At 40.2% G+C, this 27,496-nt stretch overlaps 1 protein-coding gene across 3 annotated transcripts in view; it reads left to right on the top strand.

The window, feature by feature from the left end:
* The window catches only part of CCDC25 (coiled-coil domain containing 25), a 37,184-nt gene that overhangs the window by 3,118 nt on the left and 6,570 nt on the right, over positions 1-27,496 (top strand). The window contains exons 2-7 of one of the 3 annotated variants that reach the window (XM_015070180.3): positions 428-475; positions 5,700-5,739; positions 10,708-10,759; positions 15,871-15,946; positions 19,511-19,614; positions 20,058-20,260. In XM_015070180.3, the coding sequence (XP_014925666.1) occupies positions 428-475; positions 5,700-5,739; positions 10,708-10,759; positions 15,871-15,946; positions 19,511-19,614; positions 20,058-20,260 (523 nt within the window). Of the gene's footprint in view, positions 1-427; positions 516-5,699; positions 5,740-10,707; positions 10,760-15,870; positions 15,947-19,510; positions 19,615-20,057; positions 20,261-27,496 lie in introns of those variants that run through there. The other 2 variants (XM_015070181.3, XM_015070182.3) reach the window with 2 other exon arrangements.

Raw genomic sequence — 27,496 nt, 5'->3', positions numbered from 1 at the left:
AGTTTGCATTAGTGTCCTAATGCATTTATAACAAAGGGCAATTACCAATCATTGTTGCATTCCACTGTCATTCATTACTCTTTAGTCTATTCTAATCTGGAGCAGTTGCTCAGCCTTTGCCTTTCATGACACTGTTGTTGAATTATTTTGTAGAATATTCTTCAGTTTGCATTTGAGTAGTAAATATTCTAGACTTTGTGAGCCACATCTCTGTAGCTTTATTCTTCTTCATTTTGTGTTTTCGACTCTTTAAAAATGTAGAAGTCATTTCTTAGCTTGTGTGCTGTCCAAAGACAGGGCTGGATCTGACCTACAGGCCATGTCTTGCAACCCCTAACTGAAGCATTTGTCACTTGATTTTCCCATGAAGCAGTTTTGCTGGGGATGAAGTTATCTAACTGTTTTTTATATTTTTGTTTTGTCTTAGTTAACTCATCTGCTTACACTATTTACATGGGAAAGGATAAATATGAAAGTAAGTTTTCAAAAGCATTTGATTTTGAAATTTCCAACAGGTAAGTGTCAATTGCCCCCTCCCCTCACCCCACATGGTTGGTTGGATATGAGTTTTCAACTAACTACTACTAGTTAGGCCCATTAACTCCAGTGGGTTTCCTTTCCTAGAATTTAGTTATATCAAATAACATTAGAGCCTCTTGGACCATTTGTTGCTGATTAGAAAGTTAACTTTATTAAGAGTTTTTGTGGTATCATTTGATTTAGGGTGATATGAATCAGGTTAACCTATGCTAGTTTATGTCAAGTAAAAATAATCTGTGACTTGGTTGAAAAGCTCATTTTCTGTACATTTTTACCACATTTAGGAATAGAGGAAACATATCTATTATGTTTTTTGAGGCCGAAGATGGCTCTTTTTGAGTCATGAAAAGTTAACAGTTTTTTCAGACTTTATTGACCACTCTCCTCAAAATGAAATACATTATTCCATATTGCATACATTTATGTAACTAAAACAAAAATTTACAAAAAATACCCATACTCTTCGCTGTGCCCTCTTGTTTTGTTTTTAAAAAGCTAGTCTCAACCTGCTTAATTAATTTTTTTACCCACTAATGAATTTGAACTAAAGCTTAAAAGGAAAAACCGTTTAAGGGGATGGCCTTTTGACTGCACAAGTGAAGAGGGAGAAGTTTAGCTTTCTTGCTCTAGAGCATTGAGTTGACAGCACTGGGCTGAGGGAGAAAACATCTGCAACAAGGGAGCTTGGAGAAATGACAGAATTACACTTCTTCACGCTTGGAGAAGATACAATCGCTCTTCTCACAGGGCTAGTGTAATTTCCTAGAAAAGACAGCCCTGAAGTCTGGCCCATCTGGGTTAAAATCCCAGCTCTTAATAAAATAGCTATAGTTACTTAACCTCTTTGAACCTCACATTGCTGAAATGGAAGAAGAGGATCATGGGACAGTATCTGCCTTGCAGGGTCGTGAATGTGAAACCAAAGAGCCTGGATAAAGTGCCTGGCCCAGGGTGGGCACTCAGTAATGGCAGCTGTCACCACTGGAGGTTCTTTAGCTCTTTTTCCCCCCTACAACCATCAGTGTCTGTTCTAGGTGCAGTTTGAAACTGACAACAGTTTAAACTTGATTCTTTAAAAGAGACAAGAATAACATTCTTCAGTATGGGACATTTGACATTAATGAAATAAGTAAGGCCAAAAATTAAAAGATGTCAAAAAACAGTAATGTTATGTATAACTATGATATGTGCAAATATATAACTGTATAATTAATGCATATATATGATTAACATACAATATAACAAACATGTATGCATAACATAAAAAAAATAAACGTGTATAAAACATGTATAAAATATATAATGTGATATATGTAATAGCTATGGAAATCTTATTTTTAAATTTTTTTTGTTTAATTTTGAGAGAGAGAGTGTGTGGGGAGTGGCAGAGAGAGAGAGAGGGGGACAGAGGATCCAAAGTGGGCTCCACACTGACAGCAGCGAGCCCAGTGTGGGGCTCAAACTCACAAACTGTGAAATCATGACCTGAACCAAAGTCAGACCTTCAATCAACTGAACCACCCAGGCACCCCGATATTTAAATATATATAGTTCTTAATCAGATCTATATAAATGGTTTAGAACTGTGTGGTAATACTGGTTTCCATAAGGCAGAATCAGAATAAGCAAGCCTATTACATCCTAGCCAAGAGAAAAAAACCAGCAGAATAAAATAACTAATTTTTAAACAGTTTTTCCTTATAATGAATTCATGACATTGTCTCTAGTCTGACTTAATGGAGGCACCCAGTCTGCAGTATACTTGTTTTTATATTTCCCTTAGTAACTCCTACATCATCAGAGGCAACTTGTATTTTTTTCGTAGCCCCATCCTGATGAATGTAGCTGAGCAGGGATGCTATCTCCTTGTATTACCTCGAGCAAGGAGGCTGTTTATAACCAGCCATGGTTATCTGCAGTAGATACGGATCCACACCTAACCAGATCTACCTTTCTTTCTACCGTATCAAGGATGCTAACCCAAGACTTAGGTTACTGAGAAGCACCTAAAGGAGAGCTGCTACGTATGGTTGCCTGGGTTTTGCACCGTGTAACTCTGGGCAGGGGACTTGATACATTTCTTACAGTGAAGGACTGCCTTGATACTGGCTCACACTGCTGGGCTGCTAGTGTTACTGACCTAAGGCAGCTGTGCCAGTGACATTCCCACCAGGTCTCTTTTTTCCTTCCATTTTAGTTCAGTGTTTGCTAGAGCTTATCTGTGTGGACCCATACGCCAGCCTGTCTGAGCATCCAAAGAGGAAGATGGAATCTGTTTTCATAGTATTAAAGGTGGAGAGGCACATGCAAAAACAAGTATTCGATCATTTTGCTCTGCACCTAGAAACTGCTCTCAAAAATAAAGTCTCATTTAGGGGTGCCTCTGTGTGGCTCAGTTGGTTGAGCAGCAGACTCTTGATTTTGACTCAGGTCATGATCTCACGGTTCATGAGTCCGAGCCCCACATTGGACTCTGCGCTGAGCATGGAGCCTGCTTAAGATTCTCTCTCCCTCTCCTTCCCCCTCCCTGCTCACTCACGCACTCTCAAAAAGAAAGAGTAAAATAAAAAATGTCTATTTTAAAAAGTATAGGTGAAATGAAGCAATATGAATAAGTGCTGTAGAAGTAGAGGAAGGGGCAGCATAAATGTGATTAGGGAGAGCCAAGGAGGAGCAGGTTAGGCTGGGCTTGACGTAGAATCCTTTAAATGTCTGTTGTAGGAATTTATATCTACAGATATAAATCTAAATATAGAATTTATGTCTGCAGATGTAAATTTAGATTCTTTCTAGAGTCCACTTGAGTTTTGCTGTCATTTAAATGTATGTAGAGGGGTGCCTGGGTTGCTGTGTCGGTTAAGAGTCCGACTTTGGCTCAGGTGGTTATCTCACTGTTCGTGGGTTCAAGCCCAACTTCAGGCTTCATGCTGACAATGCAGAGCCTGCTTCATATCCCCTGTCTCCCCTCTCTCTCTGCCCCTCCCCCACTCTGTCTCTCTTAAAATAAATTTTAAAAAAGTAATAAAATGTATGTGGGAAAAAAAAAACCCAGGAGCCCTTGGAGTCATTTGGAGGTGCCAGCTTTCCTAGATTGCTTTGTAAAAAAGAGATTACATTTTTAAAGCACCCTGTTCCCTAGTGCTCCTAGCACATCACACTTATTCCTGATAGCCTTGATGACTTCAGCCTAAGGGCTGGATGGAACATCAGTGCATTTTTAATTGAATGATTTACTTTCTTTCACTAAAAAGCTTTCAGATGTTTTCCTTTTATTAGCCAGCAGGTGTCACCAGGAGGCCAAACATTGCCTGACTGAGGAAAAGAGGTTTTTATATTTCCCTTTCCTTTTTTTGATTACTTGTTGGCTATTGGCTCAGCTTCCCATGTAAGCTAATACAAAGCCCTTCAGAAAATGTATGGTGTCTGCAGTTTTTAAAAAAATTTTTTTAGCATTTGTTTATTTCTGAGAGACAGAGAATGTGAGCAGGGGAGGGGCAGAGAGGGAGACACAGAATGGAAAGCAGGCTCCAGGCTCTGAGCTGTCAGCACAGAGCCCAACGTGGGGCTCGAACTCACAAACCGCGAGATCATGACGACCTTAGCTGAAGTCAGTGGCTTAACTGACTGACCCACCCAGGCGCCCCTAGTGTGTGCAGTTTCTAGGATCATCCAAGATTTATCATCCTTTTACTTTTCTGGAAAATGAATACCCCATTCAAGTTAGATAGATTATACTTTCTTAGGTACATTTTAAGTCATCACATCAATCATTTTGTTTACCTTATAATTTTTAACTTTGTATCTAATACTTTAACGCTTTTGTATTAGACACAATTCATTTCTAATTATTAGCATGGCTATTCGTGTGTATAGGTCTTACCTTTCTGTAGTGATATATGTTATTAGTCTTAAAAATACAGAAGTATACATTTTGAACTAATAATTTACCTTTTAAAAATATAAATATGCTTTAAGGAAATAATCGGGAATATGAACATATTTATTTTAAAAATAGTTATTGAAGCATTTGTAATTAAAACAGCCCAGGGGTACGTGGGTAGCTCAGTCAGTTAAGCATCTGACTTTTGACTTAAGCTCAGGTCATGATCTCCCAGTTTGTGGGTTTGAGCCCCACGTCAGGCTCTGCATTGACAGTGCAGAGCCTGCTTGGGATTTCTCTCTCTCTTCCTTGTTCTCTGCCCCTCCCCTGCTTGCTCTCTCTCTCTCAAAATAAATAAATAAGGTTTAAAAAAAAACAAAACGTGAACAATAGATAAGTTTATTCATATGGTAGAATTAAGTAGTCATTGTTTCCAAAGACCTTTTTACTTTTTAATTTTACTTTTATCTAAGAAATACATAGCTTAAGAATTCAAATAGTAACAGAATATGTATCATAATAATATTTTCCATCCTGTCCTTGTTTTGTCCTGCAGAGACAGTTACTTTTAACTTATAGCTATTTCTTCTATTTTATTTTTATTTTCATATGTGACAGAATTTTAGGTGATTTCTATTTCCTTTTTTATACTTCTGGTGGTGGTTTTATTTTCTAATTTTCTACTATTTTATAATTAAGAGGTCTCTTTTAAGAAGTAAAACACAGTTCACTGATGAACAAAACCATTTTGACAAATAAGTTTATTACAGTGAATCAATTTCCCAAGACCTCATCTAACCTCTCAGCTGCTCTAATTTGAAGTTTAACTAACTTTTAATAGATATATCTTTGGGGGTGCCTGGGTGGCTCAGTCGGTTAAGTGTCTGACTCTTGGTTTCGGCTCGGGTCATGATCTCACAGCTTGTGAGATCGAGCCCCGCATCAGGCTCCATGCTGACACTGCGGAGCCTGCTTGGCACTCTCTCTCTCTCCCTCTCTGCTCCTCCCCCCTAAAATAAATACAATTTAAAAAATTAGAAATATCTTGAACTTTCTTTTAAGTATTATAAAAATTATATCAATTATGACAACTCTAAAAGCTATTTTTACAAATTTTTTTTTCTCTATTTTCAGGCATCAAAGCCTCTCTCAACTACTCTTTTCTCCATTAAGGGAGAGAAACAGTTGTGGGAAGGATTGGTATAAACTCTGGCATATTTTCATTTGACAGGTTTTTTTTTTTTTAACCCTTTCTTTGTTTTCTTGTTTCTCACTCTAGACGAAGATCTAATAAAGTATGGCTGGCCTGAAGATATTTGGTAAGTAACAATTTCGATTCTGCTTTCTATGCATTATATACTTTCTCGGATTTGGCCAACCACCTCACTTTTATGATGAAAACTGAAACTCCTACTTTGTGTTTTGTTCATGTTCGGTGGTAAGTAGCTGACTGCCAGCTCCCTTCATTTCTAATCGCTGTGTCAACTGGGGATGATGTCTCAGCAACCCTGAGGTTGGAGGCCGGACCTCAGAAGCTTTCTTTTACCTCATGATGTGTCTTCTCAGAGTGGTTTCGTGAAACTGCCACACTCACGTGCTCAGACCACTCTTCTCGAGGAGATGGATGAAGGCTTCACAAGAAGTGGTGAGGGAAATAGAAGCTTCCATGTGGATGGAATAGATAGGGCATCTGACCAGGTCCAGCTTTATAGAAAACACAGGCTGGGTTCCCTTTGTCTTCTCAACTCCCTCATGAGGTTAGCCCTGTCTCGATCCAGGCTCTACCCCTCTTTCTAAAATATTTTCTGGAAATTTAAAAAATAATAATCATGCTTTTTTTGCCTTCTGAGATAATTTAATTTGCTCCTCACAAAACCCAGCCCAAAAAGCAATGACAGAACAAACCAAAAACTCACTTTAGTTTTATTCTTTTCTTTTTCTAACTGCCTTAGAATGCCACGTGGGAGTTTCTACCACTCAGACCTGGAACCTTTTAGGAGGACCTGGACTCCCGTTACTTTGATGTAACACTCTCGGACTCAGTTTGCTGAGTCCTGGTGCCTAATTCTACACCTAGAGTGGGGTTTGGTCTCCACAACTCCACAAACACCCCTCTACAAAATGCTGTCCCTGAAGATAAGCACATGGATCCTGTTTGCTTTAATGATAGTAATAATGAACACTGTCATTAGTTATTGAATACCTAACTAGATGCAAAGTATTGGCAGGTGTTTACCTTATTGAGATACTCAATTTCACAGTGCCCTGTAAAATAATTATTAGTACTGTGCCCATTTTTCAGATGAGGACACTAAGGCTAAAAGAAACTGAACAGATCTGCTGTGGTTGTTGCTGCCCCCCAGCCGGCTCTAGTTCTGAATCACCAATTTTGTTCTTCCCTTAGGCTACTGCTCTTTGTCTGAGGGTGACTTCCTTCCTTCCTCAGGCCATTGCTGCAACTCTCTCCGGACCTCTTTTCTCCAAGTGTGGTCCCGAATCCTTCATTTAATTCCCTACAGAGACAGGGTTTAGGTTGTCACTTTTTAGGAGAGTTGCTTTGCAATGAAGTGGACAGTATTGGACATTTATTAGGAAAACTATTACACAGAGACTAACTTAAAAAGCAGGAAATGCTTTCCTGTCTGCCATCTCTAACATCCACACTCCAGGAACCAAGAGGCATGACAAACCTGAGGAATTTTAAAGTCTTTTTTTTTATCTGCCCCCTGTCCCAGCACAGGCCCATCTGCTGAGCTCAGGTAACAATTGTCATCAAGGGAGACACCGCTTGGTACCCCCTTCACTTCAGGTGTTCAGTTTGCACTGCTGAGGGCTTCTGGATTGAGTGCTTCTTCCCTTCCTAGAACCCTAGACCATAAGCCTCACGAGGACAGCGATCACTTGTTTTGTTCAGTCCCACATCCCGTTACCTAGCATAGGACCTGGCACCTGGTACATGTTCAAAAAGTATTTGTTGACTTCCTAATTAACTAACTCTTTGCCTGTGTAGAAATGATCTCTGCTGGACATTTCTTCACAGTAACTGCATTCTGGTGTCTCCATTTTGAGCACCTGTCACCAGGCTGGATTATTCCAGTTGTTCTTAAAACCCAGAGATCTCCAGATCCTGTCAAGGGAGATTAGAGCTACTGCATCTGTTACGTGGCTGCATCTGTTATGTAGTTATCTGCTGTGAAGTTTTAACATGTCAGGTTTGAAGCATAAACACCTGCATGGAAAAGGTTACATATCCAGATGTACCACAAAAGTCAATTTGCCACAGCCTTTTACCTGATTTTTTTTTTTTTTTTAACTTAAGTAAGTGGAAGAGAAATTTCCAATTTACAGCCTACGCCCTGTGTATTCTCAGTTGGGTTTTTGATTTCGTTATGGTTGACTATCTCCTGGAATGCTACTTAACCAAACTGGTGTCTACAGATACCCATTTTGACACCCTGAAATTCATGATTCTTGCTGGAAGTGATTGACTTTTACTTTGAGAAGCTATTCGAGGTCTGCTGTGAGGTAGAATAGCCAGCCCTAAATTTCAAGACTGTTGTGTCAATCCTGGAAACATTCCTGGGCATGCTAAGAATGATTCAGTTGATCGATATTCCCCAGGGCACATTTCAACCTGGTTCACTCTGAGGTAAACCTTAGAACTTCACCTGCGTGGATATCAGCATCTGAGTTTACACCAGAAAACACCTTTAAGGAAAGGATTTTCCCAGGACTAAATGAGAATGGAACTGAATTTATCTTTAAGCAAAAGAAGATAGAAATAGTTTGTGTTTACTGCCTCCAAACCCCCAAAGAATAGTATCTCCAGGGACCCCACTTTCAGGAGTTCAATGGCCCAGCTTCTGAGGCTCTGCGTCCGCATCCCCAGGTCATTGGTGCTCATTTACTGAACTTTTTAGTCTCTGCATTCGGTAAAGAAAACAGTGATTAAGTAGGGAGAGGATGATAACAAGGACCAGAAGGAACTAGGGAACGATACTGCGCATAATTTAAACTTTTCAGAGTAAACATTTTGGGAGGTTTGGAAAGGTTTTTTTTAAGGAACCTCCCCAAGATAGTTTGTTTAGAGAGCTGGCTTTTTTGATTTACAGTGCAACCAAAGCCCCACACTTCCACACATTCCCCCTGCCCTTGTAGCAATATACCTCCCAGCCTGGAGTTGCTCTGTGCATCAGCAGTGATATTCCCGTGTGTGTTTTAGGATTTCGATTACTTATGTATGACTCCATCAGATAGACATTGAATTATTTATGTATTTCTTTGGACAAAATTCCATGTCAGACCTTTAAGAAAAATCAGGATACAATTGATTTACTATGGGTATATAGGAAAGAGTTGTTATAGAGAATTAGCTTAAGACAAGTCAGAATGGGGCAAGTTACTTTTCAACTGAACTTGCTTCCTAAGATCCTGAAAGAGGATAATTAGATACATAATTTCTGGATTTGCAAAAACATTTTTTTTCAGTGGAAAAGGCCAAGCTAAAGACGGTAATCAGTAGGAATCTCTTATAGGGAATATAAATTTTATATGAGAAAAATAAATCAATGTCCAATTCTGGTTACCAGTAATGGATAATAATAAAACCTAGAGGGGGCGCCTGGGTGGCTCAGTCTGTTAAACATGGGACTCCAGCTCAGGTCATGATCTCACGGTCTGTGAGTTTGAGCCCCACATTGGGCTTTGTGCTGGCAGCTCAGAGCCTGGAGCCTGCTTTGGATTCTGTGTCTTCCTCTCTCTCTGTCCCTCCCCTGCTCACACTCTGTCTCTCTAAAATGAATACATGTTAAAAAAAAAAAAAACAACAAAAAAAAAAACCTAGAGGTATCACAGACTGCCAAAAATGTGTAGTATTTTTCTGTATCCATGGTGACTAGCAAAATGCTTAACTTCCTTAAGAGGGCATTAGAAACAGCATAATCTTTTTTTTTTTTTTAATTTTTTTTTTTTAACGTTTATTTATTTTTGAGACAGAGAGAGACAGAGCATGAATGGGGGAGGGTCAGAGAGAGAGGGAGACACAGAACCCGAAACAGGCTCCAGGCTCTGAGCCATCAGCACAGAGCCTGACGCGGGGCTTGAACTCACGAACCGCAAGATCATGACCTGAGCTGAAGTCGGACGCTTAACCGACTGAGCCACCCAGGCGCCCCAGAAACACCATAATCTTAACATTTGTATAGAATCATGCTGTCCACGTCTTACAGTAGGCATGAGTGTGTGACCATTTTCACTTCTAAAAACACATTAATGCTAAGAAAATGTCTAGAGAAATATATAATGGGGTGTAGTGGTGCCTCCTTAGGGTTTTACTGAGCACTCTTCAGTCTGGAAAGGTGAGGAGTAAGGAAGAGATGACTAATGTTATCAGAATCCCAAAGTGACCATCATGTGTTACCGTTGTTTGTTGTGACAATTCTGGGGCATCTCTGGAAGCTGGAAAGAGGGAATGTCAACTTTATTTGGTAAATATCTCCAAATGTTAGACTAGGGTGTAAAAGGAATTAAGTTTAGAAAGATTTCTTTCAATTGGTGGATGATAGAGGCTTAATGAAAGGTAAATTTAGGACATTGGGATTTTTTTAGGACTGTATCATAAAGGGCAATCCCCGTGCTTTCCCAGAAAACATATTAGTGCCATTGTCAGATACAAGGAGGGATGAATTGTTGGTCTGACCCATTTTATGGCTCGTCCAACTCTGTACTTCTCTTTGGATTGTTTTTGAACTTAGGACATCCCAAACCATTCCTCTCATCTTTTTTCCCAAACTGGTGCCTTCTCCACCTGTAAAGTATTTTCCTCTATAGTCCTGCCGGTCTCCCAGGCTTGCAACACCATGGATCTTGATGACTTCTTTCATTCCCTTCTCTCCTCACCTGAAATTCCTTTCCCTGTGTTTTCTCTACGACCTGTGTTTTAGTCAGATACCCTCTGAGTCTCAGTTCATCAGTGAAGTTTGTGATCACTGATAGCTCTTTCTCACTTGAAACAAAATTGCCCTTTCCAAGACATTTCCATTTATTGTCTCTAGTATTCAGCTTGGCACTTAGTCTCATGCAGCTGCAGAACTTGCCCTGTTTACCTTACCTCTCCCAGTTGACAGTGAGCCCTTTGGAGGCAGTGATTGTGTTTTTACTCCCCATGGTGCTTGACATGTGGTAAGCACTGAGTTAATACTTTTTGGATTGGAATGCTTTAAATGCAAGGGGCCTGAGGAGATGGTTGTCTTGTACCTCTTGCTAAAAGTAGTTTTCATTCTTTGTAGGTTTCACGTGGACAAACTCTCTTCAGCTCATGTATACCTTCGATTACATAAGGTAACTGGATTTAAACATGGACTCATGCTTTTTCTTTAGTGATGAGCATCCTCTCTTGTCCTCTGTCCTTTTTTTTTTTTTTTTTTTGGCAGTTAAATTGCTTAAAATAATAAATATGTGCAAAAGATAAAAAAAGGTAGCAAATGAAGAGCTGTCCTACCCCTGACCCAGAAAATGACTAAGGGAAATTCTGGTGACTTTGAAACTTGAAAGGGGACATAGTGTACGTACCTTAGCTAGAACCACTGCCCTAATCATCCTGCAACTTTAGGTATGTTGTTCGTCACCTCTGCTCTCTCTCCCTTTCATTTCAGTTGACAGTTCTGGACCTTCTGTCTTCTCCAGTGGAGATCACATGTGGTTCCTTTTTCTCACACTCATGTGATTGTCCTGCCTCACCAAGGATAGATGTTCCCAGTTATCAGGGGCTTCTTTGGGACTTTTAACACAGCATTATAATAGTAAAGGAAAAAGATGCAATGTTTCCTAGTAACATAAGACCACTATTATTTCTAATGCCTTAACATTTGTATGTTTTATACAGTTGAATCATAGGGTATACATACCTGGTATGTATATTGCCTTTTTTCTTTTTTTTTTAAATGTCCTATTTTGGAATGCTTTTAGATTTACAGAGAAGTTGCAGAAATAGTCTATACTACATGGGGTTCCCATATACCCCATGCCTGGCTTCCCCCATTGTTAACGTCTTAACATGACCATGGCAGGTTTGTCAGAACCAAGAAAGCAACATTGGTATGTTACTGTTCACTAAGCTCCGGGCTCTATTTTGATTTCACCAGTTTTTCCGTTAATGTCCTTTTTCTGTTCCAGGATCCAGTCTAGTGTCCCATGTTGTGTTTAGTTGTCACGTGTGCCTAGTCTCTGGTCTGTGACAGTTCATGCTCTGAAAGTGTGAGATTTTTCCCTGTTTTTCATGAGCATGGCAATTTGAGAAGTACTGGTCAGATTTTTTTACAGAAGGCCCCTCAATTTGAGTTTATCCGATGTTTTTCTCATGACTGGAGTTACGGGTTTGGAAGGAAGAATAGCACAGGAGTGGAGTGCCCTCCTCATCACATCATGTCAGGGGCACATGCATTAGTAGAATTTATCACCAGTGATGCTAACCTTCATCTCCTGGCCAGGCCAGTGTTTGCCAGGTTTCCTCCCCTCTCCCATACTCTGTTATTTGGACACAGATCACCGAGTCCAACCCGTACTCACAGGGGAGGGGATGGAATTAAGCTTCACTTCTTGGAGTGGGGAGTATCTACATAAACTTAGAAGGAAGATTCTATTTCTTCTCCCCTACATATTTAATACAGCAGTTTACGTGTATCAGTATGGACTCATACATTTATTTTATACTTCGGGTTATAATCGGTTCTATGTTATTTGGTTGCTGAAGTTGTTCCAGCTTTGGTTGAGCTCTTTCAGCTTGGCTCCTGTGTTGCTTTGATATGCTCCCGTCCTTTTGGTTTTTGAGCACTTCCTTTCTGACACTCTAAGATGGTGTGGGCTCTTCTTGTATTTTCCCTGCCCCAGTCCTAGAATCGGGCCTTTCTCCAAGGAACCCTGATTCCTTTCACTGGGGAATTGTATTTAGGAGCCAAGATCTGGACTTGGTGTGCTCACTGCTCCTAGAGTGTCATTGCTTCTAGGCCCTCTCAGCAGAAAGAGCTAGGAAGTACATGTATGTATATTAACCCACGTTAGTAATTCATGTGTTGGATTGTTTCTCTGTCTATCTGTATCTATGTTAAGCATGAGCTCAAACTGATGTCTGTGATGAATCTGTTATTATAGAGGCCATTCTAGTCTTTTCTCTTTGCTTCTCTATTAATTCCTTCTCACAGTGAGAAGCCTGGTTCCCACCATCTACCATCTATTTGCTTTTTGACTCCCACTATATGTGGAAATGGTTTCAGATGTGTTAAGCTTTATCCCCATACGAAACAACTTTATCAACTAAAGTATGCTGTTTGTGTGCAATTATTTTTGTCTTTTTGCCTTACAGTTTCCAGTTGAAATGCTGTTTTCCAAAGTTATTTGTAAGCTGCTTTTTTTTTTTTTACCCCATGCCTTTCAGTGATGTCATGCCATGCACTCCAATTCTTTTGTCTCCATTTATATTCCATCCTGTTGATTGTATTATTACAACAATTTTTAATTCCCCTAGCTGATTGTATTACTCTTTAATGTGACAGTTTTGAAAACTTTTTCATGTTACTGTATTATTTTCATATTTATTGTTTTGACTGGCTGCTTTGAGTTTATATGCCACAGTTACCTGGCTCCCCTGTCAGAATATAAGTTGTTTATAGTTTTCAGCATCATGAATCCCCAACGCGAAGTTTTTTTTATGAACCACTTCTGTTTTTCTTTTTGAATTGGGTTTTTTTACAATAATTCTCGGGGTGCCTGGGTGGCTCAGTCGGTTAAGCATCCGACTTCAGCTCAGGTCATGATCTCACAGTCTGTGAGTTCGAGCCCTGCGTCAGGCTGTGTGCTGACAGCTCAGAGCCTGGAGCCTGCTTTGGATTCTGTGTCTCCCTCTCTCTCTGCCCCTCCCCTACTCATGCTCTGTCTCTCTCTGTCTCAAAAATAAAAACATTAAAAAAAATTTTTTTTCAGAAGCAGAATCACTGAGCCAGAAGATAGAAGCATTTGGGAGATGTTTCAAAGACCAGATTGCCCTCTAAAAATACTGCGCTAGCTTAAAATGCTACCTGATATATACAGGTTTTCCAGACCTTCCTGGGATTTTATAACTTAAAAAATATGGCAACCTTTTGACAATTTTTCAATAAATGCAAGATGCTATTTCATTATGGTTATAATATTCACTTCTTAATTTACTAGCAAGGTTAAACATTGTGCCCCATCTTTATTTATACTGTTGATATTTTTGAGAACTGTGTTGTAAAGGAAAAGAGGAAGATTGTGAACTCTGTGCTGGAACAAAACTCTGGATTCTCCTTGGCAACTTCTTGCCATTTTGGAACTACTTTAAGTTTAGAGGAAATAAAGTATGGTATTACCAAGTGTCCTCTTGGTTCAGATTAAACTTCTTTCCTTTAGACTCTGTGTCAGAAAATGGAAGTAATAGCAGTAGTCCCAAGTTGACATTACCACCAGTTTCTCCTTGTGTGAAAAGAAATTTAATTTCACTTTCTTTTGGAAGCACATAATGTGCTCAGTAAAAATAAATGCTTTTTAGGGACCATTTACATGGTTGATCTGTATAGTAAACGGCATAGCCTTTTGTACCTAATAGGTACCAAGTACGTGTTAGTGATGGAATAAGATTAGAGTGGTTCAGGATCCAGACTGCTGGATTTGAATCCTGGCTCTGCTGCTTACTGGCTGTGTGACTTTGAGCAAGTTACCTAGCTGTGCCCGTTTTCTCATCTGTAAAAGGGAGCAATCAGTACCTATGTTACTGAGGATTAAGTGAGCTAGCATGACTGAGGCAGTTAGGATAATGCCTGGTACATGCTAAGCATCGTATGTGTTAATTTTGTTGTTGAATTCAATCCAGACCTTGAAGATCACAGATATTCAGCAGTATTCTTTCCTAGGCTGTTTTGGTTTTTGAAAACCCATAGAAGAGTCTCTAATCTCATTAACATGGATGGCACAAAGCCCACAGTTACATTCTGACGTTTACATATTGAGGGCACCTCACACTCTCCACAGAGTTTACTCTGACTTTACTCATAATGCTAAGCTGAGTGATTTTTTTTTAAGTCTGCTCATATTATATTAGAAGTAGCAAAACAGGAAGATGAGGTTGCTTTAGGAATACTGACAGACACAGGTATTAAGAAGAGCTATCAGGATGTAGCCTGACATCAAGGACCAAGAAAGTACGTTTCCACGAGAATTTCTTAAGCACCCTACTCTGGGCTCAGTTGCTACAACATGGCTTTAGCCCTGGGTTCATGTCTCACCTCTGTCCTGTCACTTACTAGATTTAGGGGACCTTGGCCCAGTTACTTAACCTTGCTAAGCTTCGTTTCTTCATTGCTAAAGTGAAGGTAAACTATTTCACATGGCTATTTACTTAGTGCCTGGCACATGGGTACTTAAAACATGGTAGCTGTTTTGTTTTTTAATTACTCATTTTGATTTATTTAGTGTAGGCTCAGTCTGCTTCTGTGTATTTTAGAAGTCCCTGAAGGCATCATATTATAACCTGGTGTAATGTTTGATATTCTTAATAATGACATTGTGTTATCAAGATGTGAAATTCAGAATCCTTTATTTTAGTGGTCAGAGAATTGCACAGGCTGAGATAGGTCATTAAAGTAATGGCAAACTTAAATCACTTATTTTTTGGTCACAATTTATGTATTTGAGAGATCCCCATTTTCAGACAAAAACAAATTTAGAAACATGATGGCATAAATTAATCTCAAGTATTTAGTAGGAAGAACATTTCGTTCCCATACAGAAGTGCTTCTTTAATCCCATGCCTGGTTGGAGCCAGTACTGAGGTGATTCCATTGCTCTTGCCTCTGAAGTATTTTTGTTGTTTTGGGATGGCTTTGCTTATTCAGCTTTGACTTTGTTACATTGTACAGAAAATGAGTCAATATTATTTTTCCCTTAGGGTGGATGGTTGTATCTAACACACTAAGAGCTGAGTTTCTAATTAAGGCTGATAGATGACCTACCAGATGTTTGACAGCCAAAACTATGAGGTGTCTCTTTGTGAGCAGGGTCGTAAGGACCTCAGCAAAGAAGACTGCCACTTATCAAAAATAGGGCACCATTTCCCTACACGGTTTCTAGAAGTAAGAATGAAGGGAAGAAAGTAACAAGAAAGAGGGGAAAGTTACTCAGGCATAATTATAGTTAACATTGTGGTGGGGGGTTTTCAATACCCTTTTTCCTCACTTCTTAAGTGTTAGTATTTTCTGTATTACTTGTACTGCCTTCTCTCAAACATTCCCATAATAGACTTCATTTTTCAGTGTTCTGAAATATAGTGAAGAGTCTCTGCTTTTAATAAAATTGTGCTTCGTAAGGCACTAAAACCCTGTAAGTGCTCCAGTATCGATCAGTTACAAGGTAGTCGACCATCTGGTTTATTTTTGTTTCAGGGGGAGAAGATAGAAGACATCCCAAAGGAAGTCTTGATGGACTGTGCCCATCTTGTGAAGGCCAATAGCATTCAAGGTCAGTTTTCCTACAGGTGTTTTCAGAATTAACACCGATTTCTGTGTCTGAAGTAGAATACTTTCAGAGAATATGTCGGGGACTTTGGCTGGAGTCAAAGGAATAATATGTAGTATGCCTTTCCCCTGTTTTGTCCTTTCAAGTGGCAGTTCTGCTACCTATCAGAGAACTAAAAACCCATCTCCCCACCCCTCTAATGACGGTGGCCCTTTCTTGGCTCTTTCTACCCTGTCTTCCTTCCTTTGACTAGAAAGTTGTCTAGACCTGCCTACCCTTGAGGTTATGTAGAAAGGCTTTCAGAAATGAGGTTAATGGCTAAGCAAGAGATGTGTCTCATGGTTTTATTTTTAATGTTGTGTGATGTCTTTATTTCTGTCATTTGTCCTTAGATTCTAGAGCTCACGTCTCTACATCCCTGTTTCCTACTTTTTCTTTCTCTCCTTCTCCTCCTAAATACTTCTTTCTCCCTGCGAATTGTGAAGGTATCGAGTCTGTTGATCTTTTTATCTCCCAGAGAATCTTACTTGGTTGGTCTGGGGTGATCCAGGAGTATCCATATTTTTACAGTGCTCTCCGGGAGATTATAATGTGCAGAGAGGGTTGAGAACAATTGCTCTAAGTGTTTTAGGTAAGGCCTGAAATTCTGGGCTTGGTGCTTCTTTGTTTCTACTGTCAGTAGTAGATTTAATCTGTCAGTAGTCAGTATAGGTCAAGAAGGACAAATTTTGGGGAGGAAATGAGAGTTAAAAAGGGGAGCCAGGAAGGAGATGGTATGCTGCTAAGAATGATTAAGCTAGTTAGGAGGTTGGATTTTGGTGTGTAGGACATAGACCTAGGTAGAGTAGAGGTAAGTTTGGTTTGATGTGAGGGTCAGAGGTGATCCAGAGGGTTGGAAAGAAATCTGGTTTGGGTGGAGGATAAGTGCACAGGGCAGACTGAGAGCAGGTACCAGGGGTCGGTGATCACAGGACAGGAGCTGACCCGTGTACCCCTTCTCCATCGCTTAGACTGCGTTTCCTAAATCTAACTTGGGCAGCTTTAATGAGTCAGATACCTAGCCAAAGAAAGTAGAAGGCTGGTCTTGTAGAGCCACTGACTTTCAGCCCCATAAATCATTAAGTTGCAGTTCGTTTTAGGACATTCCATTTTTATGAGTGGGACAGGGTTTCTTAAGATTTCCAGTTAAGAGCTTCTTTTATTAAAGTAAAAATAATAAAGTTAAAACAATCATTATTCTCTGTGTGTTGCAACCTCTTTCACATGTTCTTGTCCCCTTTCCATGCCCCTGGCTAGCAGATGTAACTTTATTAAAGGATCTTTGGACTCTTTATTCTGGGCCCAGTCTCTTGCTTCGTAATCTCTTTATAGTTTACCAGTTCTAGAGAAAACAGAAGAGAATACTGCCTTACTTCGCTCTGCTCTTTGGCCTTCCACAGTGAGAGCTCACTTAGCAAAATAAGGAGCCAAGCCCAGGAACCTCACTCGTGAGTCCCCAGCAGAGGACGCCAAGGAGTGAAGAAGGGGTTCTCCTGCGGGGTTTGCTAGGGACACTCCATTCCCGTTGCGGTGCAGTTGAAATATTTTCCCCCCTGCTTGACCTCAGAACCGAGAGCGTTGGGTTAATCTTGTTTGTCATCATAGAATCTGGTCAGCCAGTTTATTCATTTTAGAATCTTTTGCTAGATTAAACTTTCCAAAAGCTTCGACACTCCCTGTGACACGCCTCGCCTTATCTGTACAATTGAGTCCAGACTTGTTAAGCTGGAAGTGAAGCATCTCTGATCTGACGGCAGGCTTTGTTTCCCTTCAAATTATTTCACACTCCAGCCAAAGCACGTATTTGCTGTTTTCCTACCTTATGCCTTTGCTTATGTTGTCTCCTTTGCCCTCAGTTTTGTCTTCCTTGTCAATCATCCCATGTCTAGCGCCAAACTAAGGTTCAAGGCCCACCCAGTAGTTGTAGTAATGGTAGTAGAGTTACCGTTGAATGTTAATTACATGTTTGGCACTGTGCTAAGAACATTACAAATTAATTCATTTATCAACCCTACTGAGTTATGCATATTATTTTCATCTGTAGATGAGGGAGCTGAGCTTCAGGGAATTAAGGAACCTGCCCAAGGTCTCAGAGCTCTGAAGTGTGGCAGTAGCTGCATTGAAGTCAGACAGTGTCTTTGAAGTCTTCTGTCTTAACCACTAGATTGTATTAACCTCTCCCGTGGAGCCTTTCCTTTCTTCCAGTGTGGGTGACCACTGCCCTTTCTGAGCTACTTCAGCATTCTACCTCTACCTTTCCAATATCATTTGATAAGTTCTGTTTTTCATCATAGTTATTTATGTACTTATCTGCCTTCCTTCAGTTTTGGAAGGCAAGACCCATTGTCTGATCCATATTGGATCTCCCCTAGCACCATGCACATGGAGATTTTTTTAAATCTTAATTTTGAAAAAAAAATTTTAAACCTACAGGAAAGTTACAAGAAAAATATAACTCTTGTATACCCTGTAGTTAGATTCAACAATTTTTCTGTATGTATTTGCTTTCTCTCTATATGCTCTAATTATTAGGCTTTTGGTTTCTTTTTTTTTTTTTTTAGCTGAACCATTTGGAGGAAAATTATAGGTCTTATAACCCTTTAGCATGTCCTAAGAGCAATGACATTGTTTTAAGTGACTGTATTACTGTGATCAAATTTCAGGAAATTTAACATGGATAGAATACTGTTATTTGATACACAGCCCACATGTAAGTTTTTCCAGTTCTCCCACTATGGTCCCTTTATAGCATTTTTTTTTTTCTGATGCAGGATTATGTGTTCTAGTTCCTCACCATGTCTCTGGTCTCTTTTTATCTAAAGGCACTACTTTGTCTTTCAAGACATTGACACCTTGAGTGGAGACCAGTTGTAGACTATCTTGTGATTTGGGTTGGTCTGATGCTTCCACTTCAGCAAGAGTGCATGCATTGCACTCTTCCAAAGCATCTGTGCTTTTATTACTTTGATATGTTTTCTTTGGTAACAGAGTTGCCACTGCTAAAAGAAATTAAAACAAAACAAAACAAAACAAAACAAAAGACACCTCTACTGAACCAGTCCAGTTTCCTCATGTTTCACATGGGATTCTGGGAGCTGTGGGGACTCTCCCTGAGTGACATAGCTGATCATGGTGGTGCAGGTCCCTTAAATCCCAGACCTTGGCCTTTTGCTTTATCTTGCTGTTTAGCCTTTATTGGATCAAGGACTCCTTTGAAAACCTATTCGATCCTTTTCGCTGTTAAAAAAAAAAAAAAAATGCATATCATAAACTTTGCATCCAATATTAGGGAGTCTCAGAAGTCCCTGCTTTCCTTCCTAATACTTTTGCTTGAATTGTGTTGTTCACCTTTGCCATTTGCCATTTGTGGGTGGGTTTAAAAAAAAAAAAGCGTTCTGTGGTTTGAATCACTCGATGGCTATTTATGCGAAGCCTTTTCCTCTGTTGGATTTTGGTAATTTGCCAGTGGGTGAGGGAAGGCATTGCTTAGTGTCCTGCCCGCATGTTGAAGACAGTCTCTCTTGGCAGGCTGCAAGATGAACAATGTGAATGTGGTGTATACACCGTGGTCTAACCTGAAGAAAACAGCTGACATGGATGTGGGACAGATAGGCTTTCACAGGCAGAAGGATGTAAGTGTTGGTTGCCACCGGAAGACACAGAGCGGAGTCCTGGTCTTTTCTGTCTAACACTTTTCATTGTCAAAGGCTCAGCATGATGTATGTTTTCTAAGTCCCTCTCAGCTGCATTGCTCAGCCCCTAGACAGCGACTCCTTTGTTCTGGAGAGGAAAACATATGATTAAGATTTCAGTTTTGGGGGTACCTGGGTGGCTCCGTCACTTAAGTATCTGACTTTCACTCAGGTCACAATCTTGCAGTTCATGGGTTCAAGGCCCATGTTGGATTCTGTGATGACAGCTCAGAGCCTGGAGCCTGCTTCAGAATCTGACTCCCTCTCTCTCCGCCCGTCCCCTGCTCACACTCTGTCTTCTCTCTCAAAAAAATGAATACATGTTAAAAAAATAAAAAATTAAAAAAAAAAAGATTTCAGTTTTGTTCCCCCCTTTCTCAAAGGTGAAAATTGTGACAGTGGAGAAGAAAGTGAATGAGATCCTGAACCGATTAGAAAAGACCAGAATGGAGCGGTTTCCAGATCTAGCAGCAGAGAAGGAATGCAGAGACCGAGAAGAGAGGAATGAGAAAAAAGCCCAAATTCAGGAAATGAAAAGGAGAGAGAAGGAAGAGATGAAGAAGAAGCGAGAAATGGACGAACTTAGGTATGTCTGAGCTACGGTATTGGTGTTGACCTTGGAGATTCCTCACTGCTGATTTTCACCAGGGACCAACCTGAAGGAAGTATATACTGGTGGAGAGAGGGACATAGGACAAGCTCAGGGCCTTAAACAGCTTAGAAAAAGGTAGTTATGCAGATGCGTTGGTCAAATGGCATGCTTTTATAGGGGCAGGATATGAGAGCATGTGAAATAAAGTAGCTGGTTTTATTCTTAGATAAACTATCATAGGTTATCTTTAGAGTTTGGTTTGTAAGCATCTTCAGGAGAAGAAAATATGCTATATTAACGGATTAACATCAATTAGTATGATATTTGAATAAGGTTGTCTTAGCCCCAAAGACCAGTGCCTAAAATCTGTTTTTAGAATCGTTTTTGTTAATATTTTGAAAGTTTGAAGTAATTAATGTCATGAGGCCTATCGCAAAACACTCCATTTTAAAATAGTAAACAGGAGGGGGGCCTGGCTGGCTCCGTCAATAGAGTGTGTGACTCTCTCTTAGGATTGTGAGTTCAGTCTTCACGTTGAGCATGGAACCTACTTAAAAAAATAAAAATTTTTAAAAATAAGTGAAATGAAAACATAAGACCAAGGGGGAGAGGAAGGAAAAAAAAAAGGGAGGGAGCCAAACCATAAGAGACTCCTAAAAACTGAGAATAAACTGAGGGTTGATGGGTGCTGGGAGGGAGGGGAAGGTGGGTGATAGACATTGAGGAGGGCACCTATTGGGATGAGCACTGGGTGTTGTATGGAAACCAATTTGACAATAAATTTCATATTAAAAAAATAGGAAGAAAAAGATATATGACAGTATGAATAAAAAGGCTGGTGGTTGATAAATCAAAAAAAAATTTTTTAATAAAAATAAGTAAAATGATAAATCATAGTTAAAATACAATTTGGGTCCTGAAATACTAGTGTATAAAAATACTGACTGTATTAGTTTTCTGTGGCTACTGTAACACATTATCACAAATTTAGTGTCTTCAAACAACATAGATTTATTATCTTACAGTTCCACCTATCCATACATTAGAAGTCCAACATGGTTCTCACTGGGCTAAAAGGAAGGTGTTAGCAGGGCTGTGTTCCTTCCTGGAACTCTAGGGGAGAATCTGTTTCCTCTTCCAGCTCCTAGAGGCCATCCACATTCCTTGGCTTGTGGCGCCTTCCTCCATTGTCAAAACTGGCAATCTGGCATCTCTTACACCCTCCTTCCAAAGTCACAGCCCCCTCTTCGACCTTCTCTGCTTTTGAGGACCAGGGTGATGACATTGGGCCCACCCAGACAATCCACAACCTCTCCAATATAAGATCCTTAACCCAACCACATCTGCAAAGTCCCTTTCGCCAGATGAAGTTACATATTTGCAGGTTCTGGATATTGGGATGTAGACATCTTTGAGTAGGATCATTATTCTCCCTACCACTGGGTATGTTGTGCTATACCTGAGGAGGCTCTTAGGTTTTCTTTGTCGAAGAAGGAATCTAGTCCTGCAACTTCTACTTATAGAATTTCTAGATTTTCCCACATTTTTCCATAGATATCATTTGTGTAAATGTAACAAAAAGAAATTGGGAAAGATGTATTGCTGTGCCTTTGGAAATGGCATAGGATCAAAATGAGCTGTCTTGCCACATGCTGACTTGATTTCCGTAGAATACACTGGATTATTAGAAAGATTGTTGGGTCAGAATGCAGGTATTATGATCAAGTACTGGTATTAGTTATCTGCATGCATGTATTCCTGTTGGGGGTGCTGCTAAAACAGGATAAGTGGCCTCATTTAAAATATAATATTCAAATGGAGAACTCCAGAAGTGTTATCTTGAGTTATAATCTGCTAACATGAGATAAACAAATGCACAGATTTCTTTTGACCTAGATTGTGAGTCTGCTTTGTGTTGTGAGTGAAAGAAAAATTATCAACTTGATCAGTGCAGTAAAATGTGTGTAATTTTGAGCACTGTGGGATTGAGAGTAGCTTACTCATTTTTGTTTTTAGTGTGGAGTGGAGGAAAGATTGAAAACATGCCTTCTGTGCCCTTTACAAACCTAACAATTTTGTTTAGAAACCTAATATGTTAGGCATAATAATATCACTTAATGTACTTGAAAACTTAATAAGAGGGGCACCTGGATAGCTCACTTGAGCGTCCAATTCTTGGTTTCAGCTCTGATCATGATTCCAGGGTGGTGGGATCAAGCCCTGTGTCTGGCTCCATGCTAAGTGTGGAGCCTGCTTAAGATCCTCTCTCCCTCCCTCCCTCTCCCCCTCTCTCTCTCTCCCTCTCTCTCTCTCCTTCTCTCTCCCTCTCCCTCTCCCTCTTTCTCCCTGTCTCTCCTTCTCTCCCTCTCTCCCTCTCCATCTCTCTCTCTCTCTCTCTGCCCTGCTTGCACACACACATTCTCTCTAAAATAAAAAATAGTAATAGTTTTTTTAAAAACCTTAAAAACTTAAGAATAGCTAACATTTTTGGACACTTGTCATCTTCCAAACACTGTACTGGGTTTAGCTGCGTGATCTCATTTAATCCTAGCAATAGCCATGTAAGTCAAATATTGTTATTGGTGTTTTCTAGAAGAGCAAACTGAACCTAAAAAGCAGGTAAGTAACTCACCCAAAGTCACATAACTAATCTGATTCTCAAGTTCGTACACAATATTACCACACTTTTCTGCCTCGTTCAGTCTATTCAGTATTAAAGTAAAATTTTACTATAAATCAAGCAACTTATGGCAATTTATCTTAAAATACATTACATTTTTGTTTCAAATTAAGCTGTGTACTAGTAAAATTTAGGGAATTTTGTATGTTTGATTTTACTAGTTTAAATTAAAACACAATGTTCATATCAAATTTTCTTTTATTGTTTCAACAACACAAAACATTTAAATAAGCTGAGGGGGAAAATTCTCATTGTTATTGAATGAAATTTTTGCTTCAAGAGCAAATTTAATCAGTCCCATTTTCTTTCTTTTTTTAAAAATGTTAATTTATTTATTTGAGAGAGAGCACACGTGTGAGCAGGGGAGGGGCAGAGAGAGAGGGAAAGGGAGAGAATCCCCACAGAGCCAGATGTGGGGCTTGATCCCACCAACCATGGGATCATGACCTGAGCCAAAATCAAGAGTTCGACGCTTAACCAACTGAGCCACCCAGGTGCTCCTAATCAGTCCTATTTTCTAAGCTGTCCCTAGTCACTTGTATTTTTTCCATTTGTTTTCTCAGACACAAATTTTTATCCTCTTATCACTCTGGTAACATATATATCAAAAGGAAAATGTAAGTGGAATAGATGGAAAAATCACTTTTCTGTTCCGTGTTTTTCTACTTCGTCCCTACCGCTTTCTTTTTAATACACTTTCACGGATCTCAGGAAACCAAAAGACCCCACTTTTTTGGTGTTCATTTCTGTGAAACCGACGCCACAAAACTGACTTGCTTTCACAAGCTGCCAAAGGTAGCAGGACGCAGGGCAGAGCTGTGGGGCTGGGGACCGACGCGGTGACCTAGCACGTGTTGGCTTGGCAGGCTCACTGCTGCCGTCTGGGTGCCGTGTTCCGCAGCTTTGGCGAGATCCCAGCAGCGAGCTCCGCGCTTCTGAGCTGTTTTAGAATCTTTTCTCACATCCGTAGGGCTTCGTACGTCACTTTAATTTTGGTCTTTGACTCTTCCACCTGAGAGGTCAAATGCTGTGCCTACAGAAGCCTCTCATTCCAAAGTCTTTCTCTTGGCTTTCTGACAGCAAAAATTTTATTATTAAGTTTCACCAGCAGTTGGTTCTTTTATTTGGAACATCTGGTAGGGAATGTCCACTTTAGTTGCTCTGATTGCTTAAGAAATTGACTTTTGAATCTGCAGGGGATTCTACAGAGAAGCCAGGAAGCTATTCTTATCTTGGAAGCTATCCCCAGTGCTTCCAGATGGTTTCAGTGAAGAAACACTCAACAGCCTCACATCCACAGATCTCCAGCTTCCTTCCAATTCTGAAACCATTATTTAGACTCTGGTCTCCTTTACCCTCTCAGCTTTTTGAACAAGAATGGCAATGGAAAAAAGTGGATCAAATTGCCATTGCGTTGTCCCAAGTTCTTTGAGCTGTAGACAGGATCTTATCCATCAGCCTTCACACTTGTTCAGCAGTGAACAAGGCAAAGCCTACCACACAGAAGGCACTGACTTCCCTTTCAGAGGCACAACAGTAGCCCCTGGAGACAACTCCATCTTGTTCTTGTAGATGGAGCCCTTTCCTCCTTGTCCTCAGTGTGCAGAAATTGTAATGATCTGGTAATGTACATAAGTCTCCATAAAGACCATCCTCTCAGGTAGGTTTTAGAAATATTTGGGTTGTTGGGAGGGTAGTATATTAACACCCTCTGTTAACCATTTTGTAAAAATTCCCCTTCCTTAGACTTTGTGTGTTAATTCTCACTTACCACCTTACTCGTTAGCTCCTTAGACACTTTTTGTAGCTCACACATGTCCTGTCAGGCTAGGATCTAATGGGGTTCTGGTTTAGAGATTCTTTGCATAGAGTTAGGTGTAGGGAGGAATCCTCACATGTTATTTTCTTTCCATGACTGCTACCTTATAAGCCATACATAGAGTAAGAGAAAATAACAGGAGAGACTCCACACAGGTTTTCAAAGTAGTTGGAGTCTTAGAAGTGACCTTGGCTTGGAGAGTGAGAGAAGGAGAACAGCTTCTACTCGGTCTACCTTTGGTTTTAGTGAGCAGGCATTTGGAGAAAACCATTTGGAGAAAACCTTTAAGCAGGTTACCTGGGAGTCTCCCAGTAGACACCATCATTTATTGGCATATACTAGGGAAGAGTATCCATGGCTGTCTTCAGTGTGTCTTCAGTGTGTCCAGTGGTTTCATCTCCATAGCTGAACTTGTTGTCACATCCAAGTAAAAGCTTACCTACTCCATTTCAGTCTTGTGTTCACTTCTTTGGCCTTTGTGGTAGTGTGACAAACACTATTAACATCAAGACCAGGTTCCACCATGTGGATATTGAAGCCAGAAGAAATAAATAATGGAGAAATGTAGCTAACAGAGGGTAAGTGAGTAACAAATCAGAAAAGAAAAAGATAGGGACTATGGCTACCTGAGATAGAAATTTTTCAAAATTGGGAGCCTAGAAGGTTGAAATTTGAACCCAAGTATGATAAAGGTTTATGTTTTGGAAATCTTGCTTTGCTGACCAGATTGGGAAGGGAACCAGGTAGGTGTGGCGAGGCCAGCTAGCAAGCTCATGCAGTCGTCCACACGACAGATGTTGGTAGCTTGAAATAGGGTGGTGATGTGGAGGTGGAGAGAAGTGGACCAGGGAGAAGTAACTTTGTAGATAAAATCACAAGATTTGAAGATAGTTCAGATTGAGGGTGTGGGAGGCAGAGAAAAAGAATGGCTCCTGGGTTTCTGGTCTATGAAATGGAATGGATAGTGATACAGTTCTTTGAGCTAGGGAGTCCTGGAAAAGAACGAAACTTTTTGGTAGTGGGGTGACTATGAGTTGCACAGGGACATATGAATCTGAAAATACCTTTGAGGTACCCAAAAAAGTGTCAGGCCATTGGATGGGTGGGATGGAGCTCAGAGGAGGGGCCCTCAGACCCATTGGTTCTGGAACCTGGCTTGTGAGTACTCATCGTCATTTTAACCTCCACAGGTGGTTTAACAGTGCAGCCATGATTGAGATTTCCTGCCCTGCCCACTCTTTTCTCAGCATGCCTTTCATGTAGTGTATGGATCTCACCTATTTATTTCTTCCAGACACCACTTTGTCTGACATCCTTCACCTGATCTGTCTCCAGTTATCTCCCAGATGGTTGTCTCTAACTGTGACATTTCTTCTCTCCAGTTCTCAGTTTTCAGTTTCTACAGTTCACATCTACTTGGATATCTCTCAGCTGTGGCGTTACTTTCTTCAGATTGCCCAAGCTAGAAACCTTGATGTCATCCTTGATTCTCTGAGCTTTATCCCTTCTTACCAGGACAGCTGCTAACAGCATGGACTCGTGTCCTCAGGTGGGGATGTTGCAGCAGCCTGGAGCATGATGGCAAGAGTGTGAGCTCAGGAGTCTGATGTGGGTGCAAAAGCTTGCTTCTCCACTAGTTGGTTAGCAGGGAGACTTTGGACAGCTTCCTTAACTTCCCTGACTCTGCCTCCTGTATGTTCATTTTTTTTTTTTTTTCATTTCAAATTTTTAAATTCCAGTTAACATGTAGTGTAATTTTGGTTTCAGGAGTAGAATTTAGTGATTCATCCCTTAAATACAATACCCAGTGTTCATCACAAGTGCCGTCTTTAGTACCCATCACCCATTTAGCCCATCCCTCACCCACCTCCCTCCAGCAACCCTCAGTTCTCCATATTTAATCATCTCTCGTGGTTTGTTTCCTTCTCTCTTTTTTTTACCCCCTTTCCATATGTTCATTTGTTTTGTTTCTTAAATTCCACATGAGTGAAATCATAGGGTATTCAGTAGGCATAGTACTATCAATTGCCTTATAAGGTGGTTGGGGTTAGCAGTAATTTTTGAAGCATATAACGCAGATTCTAGCAAATAAAGAATACTTGGTAAATAGTAAATACTGTTATTATTAACTAATCTCCTTGCCTTTATTTCCCTTCTCCCTCTCTTCTGTCTACTACAGATTACCCTTTTTAAAACACTGGTATTATGTGGTCTCACTTTCCTTTGTCTCTTTGTGTATTTTTAATTGAACTTTTTGTATAACTATGGCTTGAATAGGCCTTATCTCCCTTCCTGGTAAGCTCTTTGGGGGCAAGGCTTTGGCTTATTCATCATTTTCTGTTTTCTTCCTGTCCTATCCTCCGCCCAGGCTTAGCATAGGGCTTTATACATCACGGATATTTACTAAATGCTTGTTGAATCTCTTATGTCTCTTCTCTACTCCCATCTTATATTGTGGCTTCTTGCTGTTCACATTGTGTTAACTCACTCAATTAGAACAACATAATTGGGCCCTACACATCCAGCCTAATTCCCTACTTGGCCTTCAGACTCCACTTGAATTGGTTTGAAATGTCATTATAAACACCAACTCTTTGTCTTTGCCCCTACCATTCTCTGCGTCTGCCTCCCTCACTATTCCCACATATTTATTAGGCTCCCTTTGGGTTCTGCCTCATCTGAGGAGAGGGCCCCAGCAGCCCTGCCCACGCTGATGCATTTCCGCTTGAAT

Source organism: Acinonyx jubatus, chromosome B1 (assembly GCF_027475565.1).
Source record: "Acinonyx jubatus isolate Ajub_Pintada_27869175 chromosome B1, VMU_Ajub_asm_v1.0, whole genome shotgun sequence".
NCBI classification, from domain to species: domain Eukaryota; kingdom Metazoa; phylum Chordata; class Mammalia; order Carnivora; family Felidae; genus Acinonyx; species Acinonyx jubatus.
This window is presented reverse-complemented; position numbering and strand designations above follow the sequence as displayed.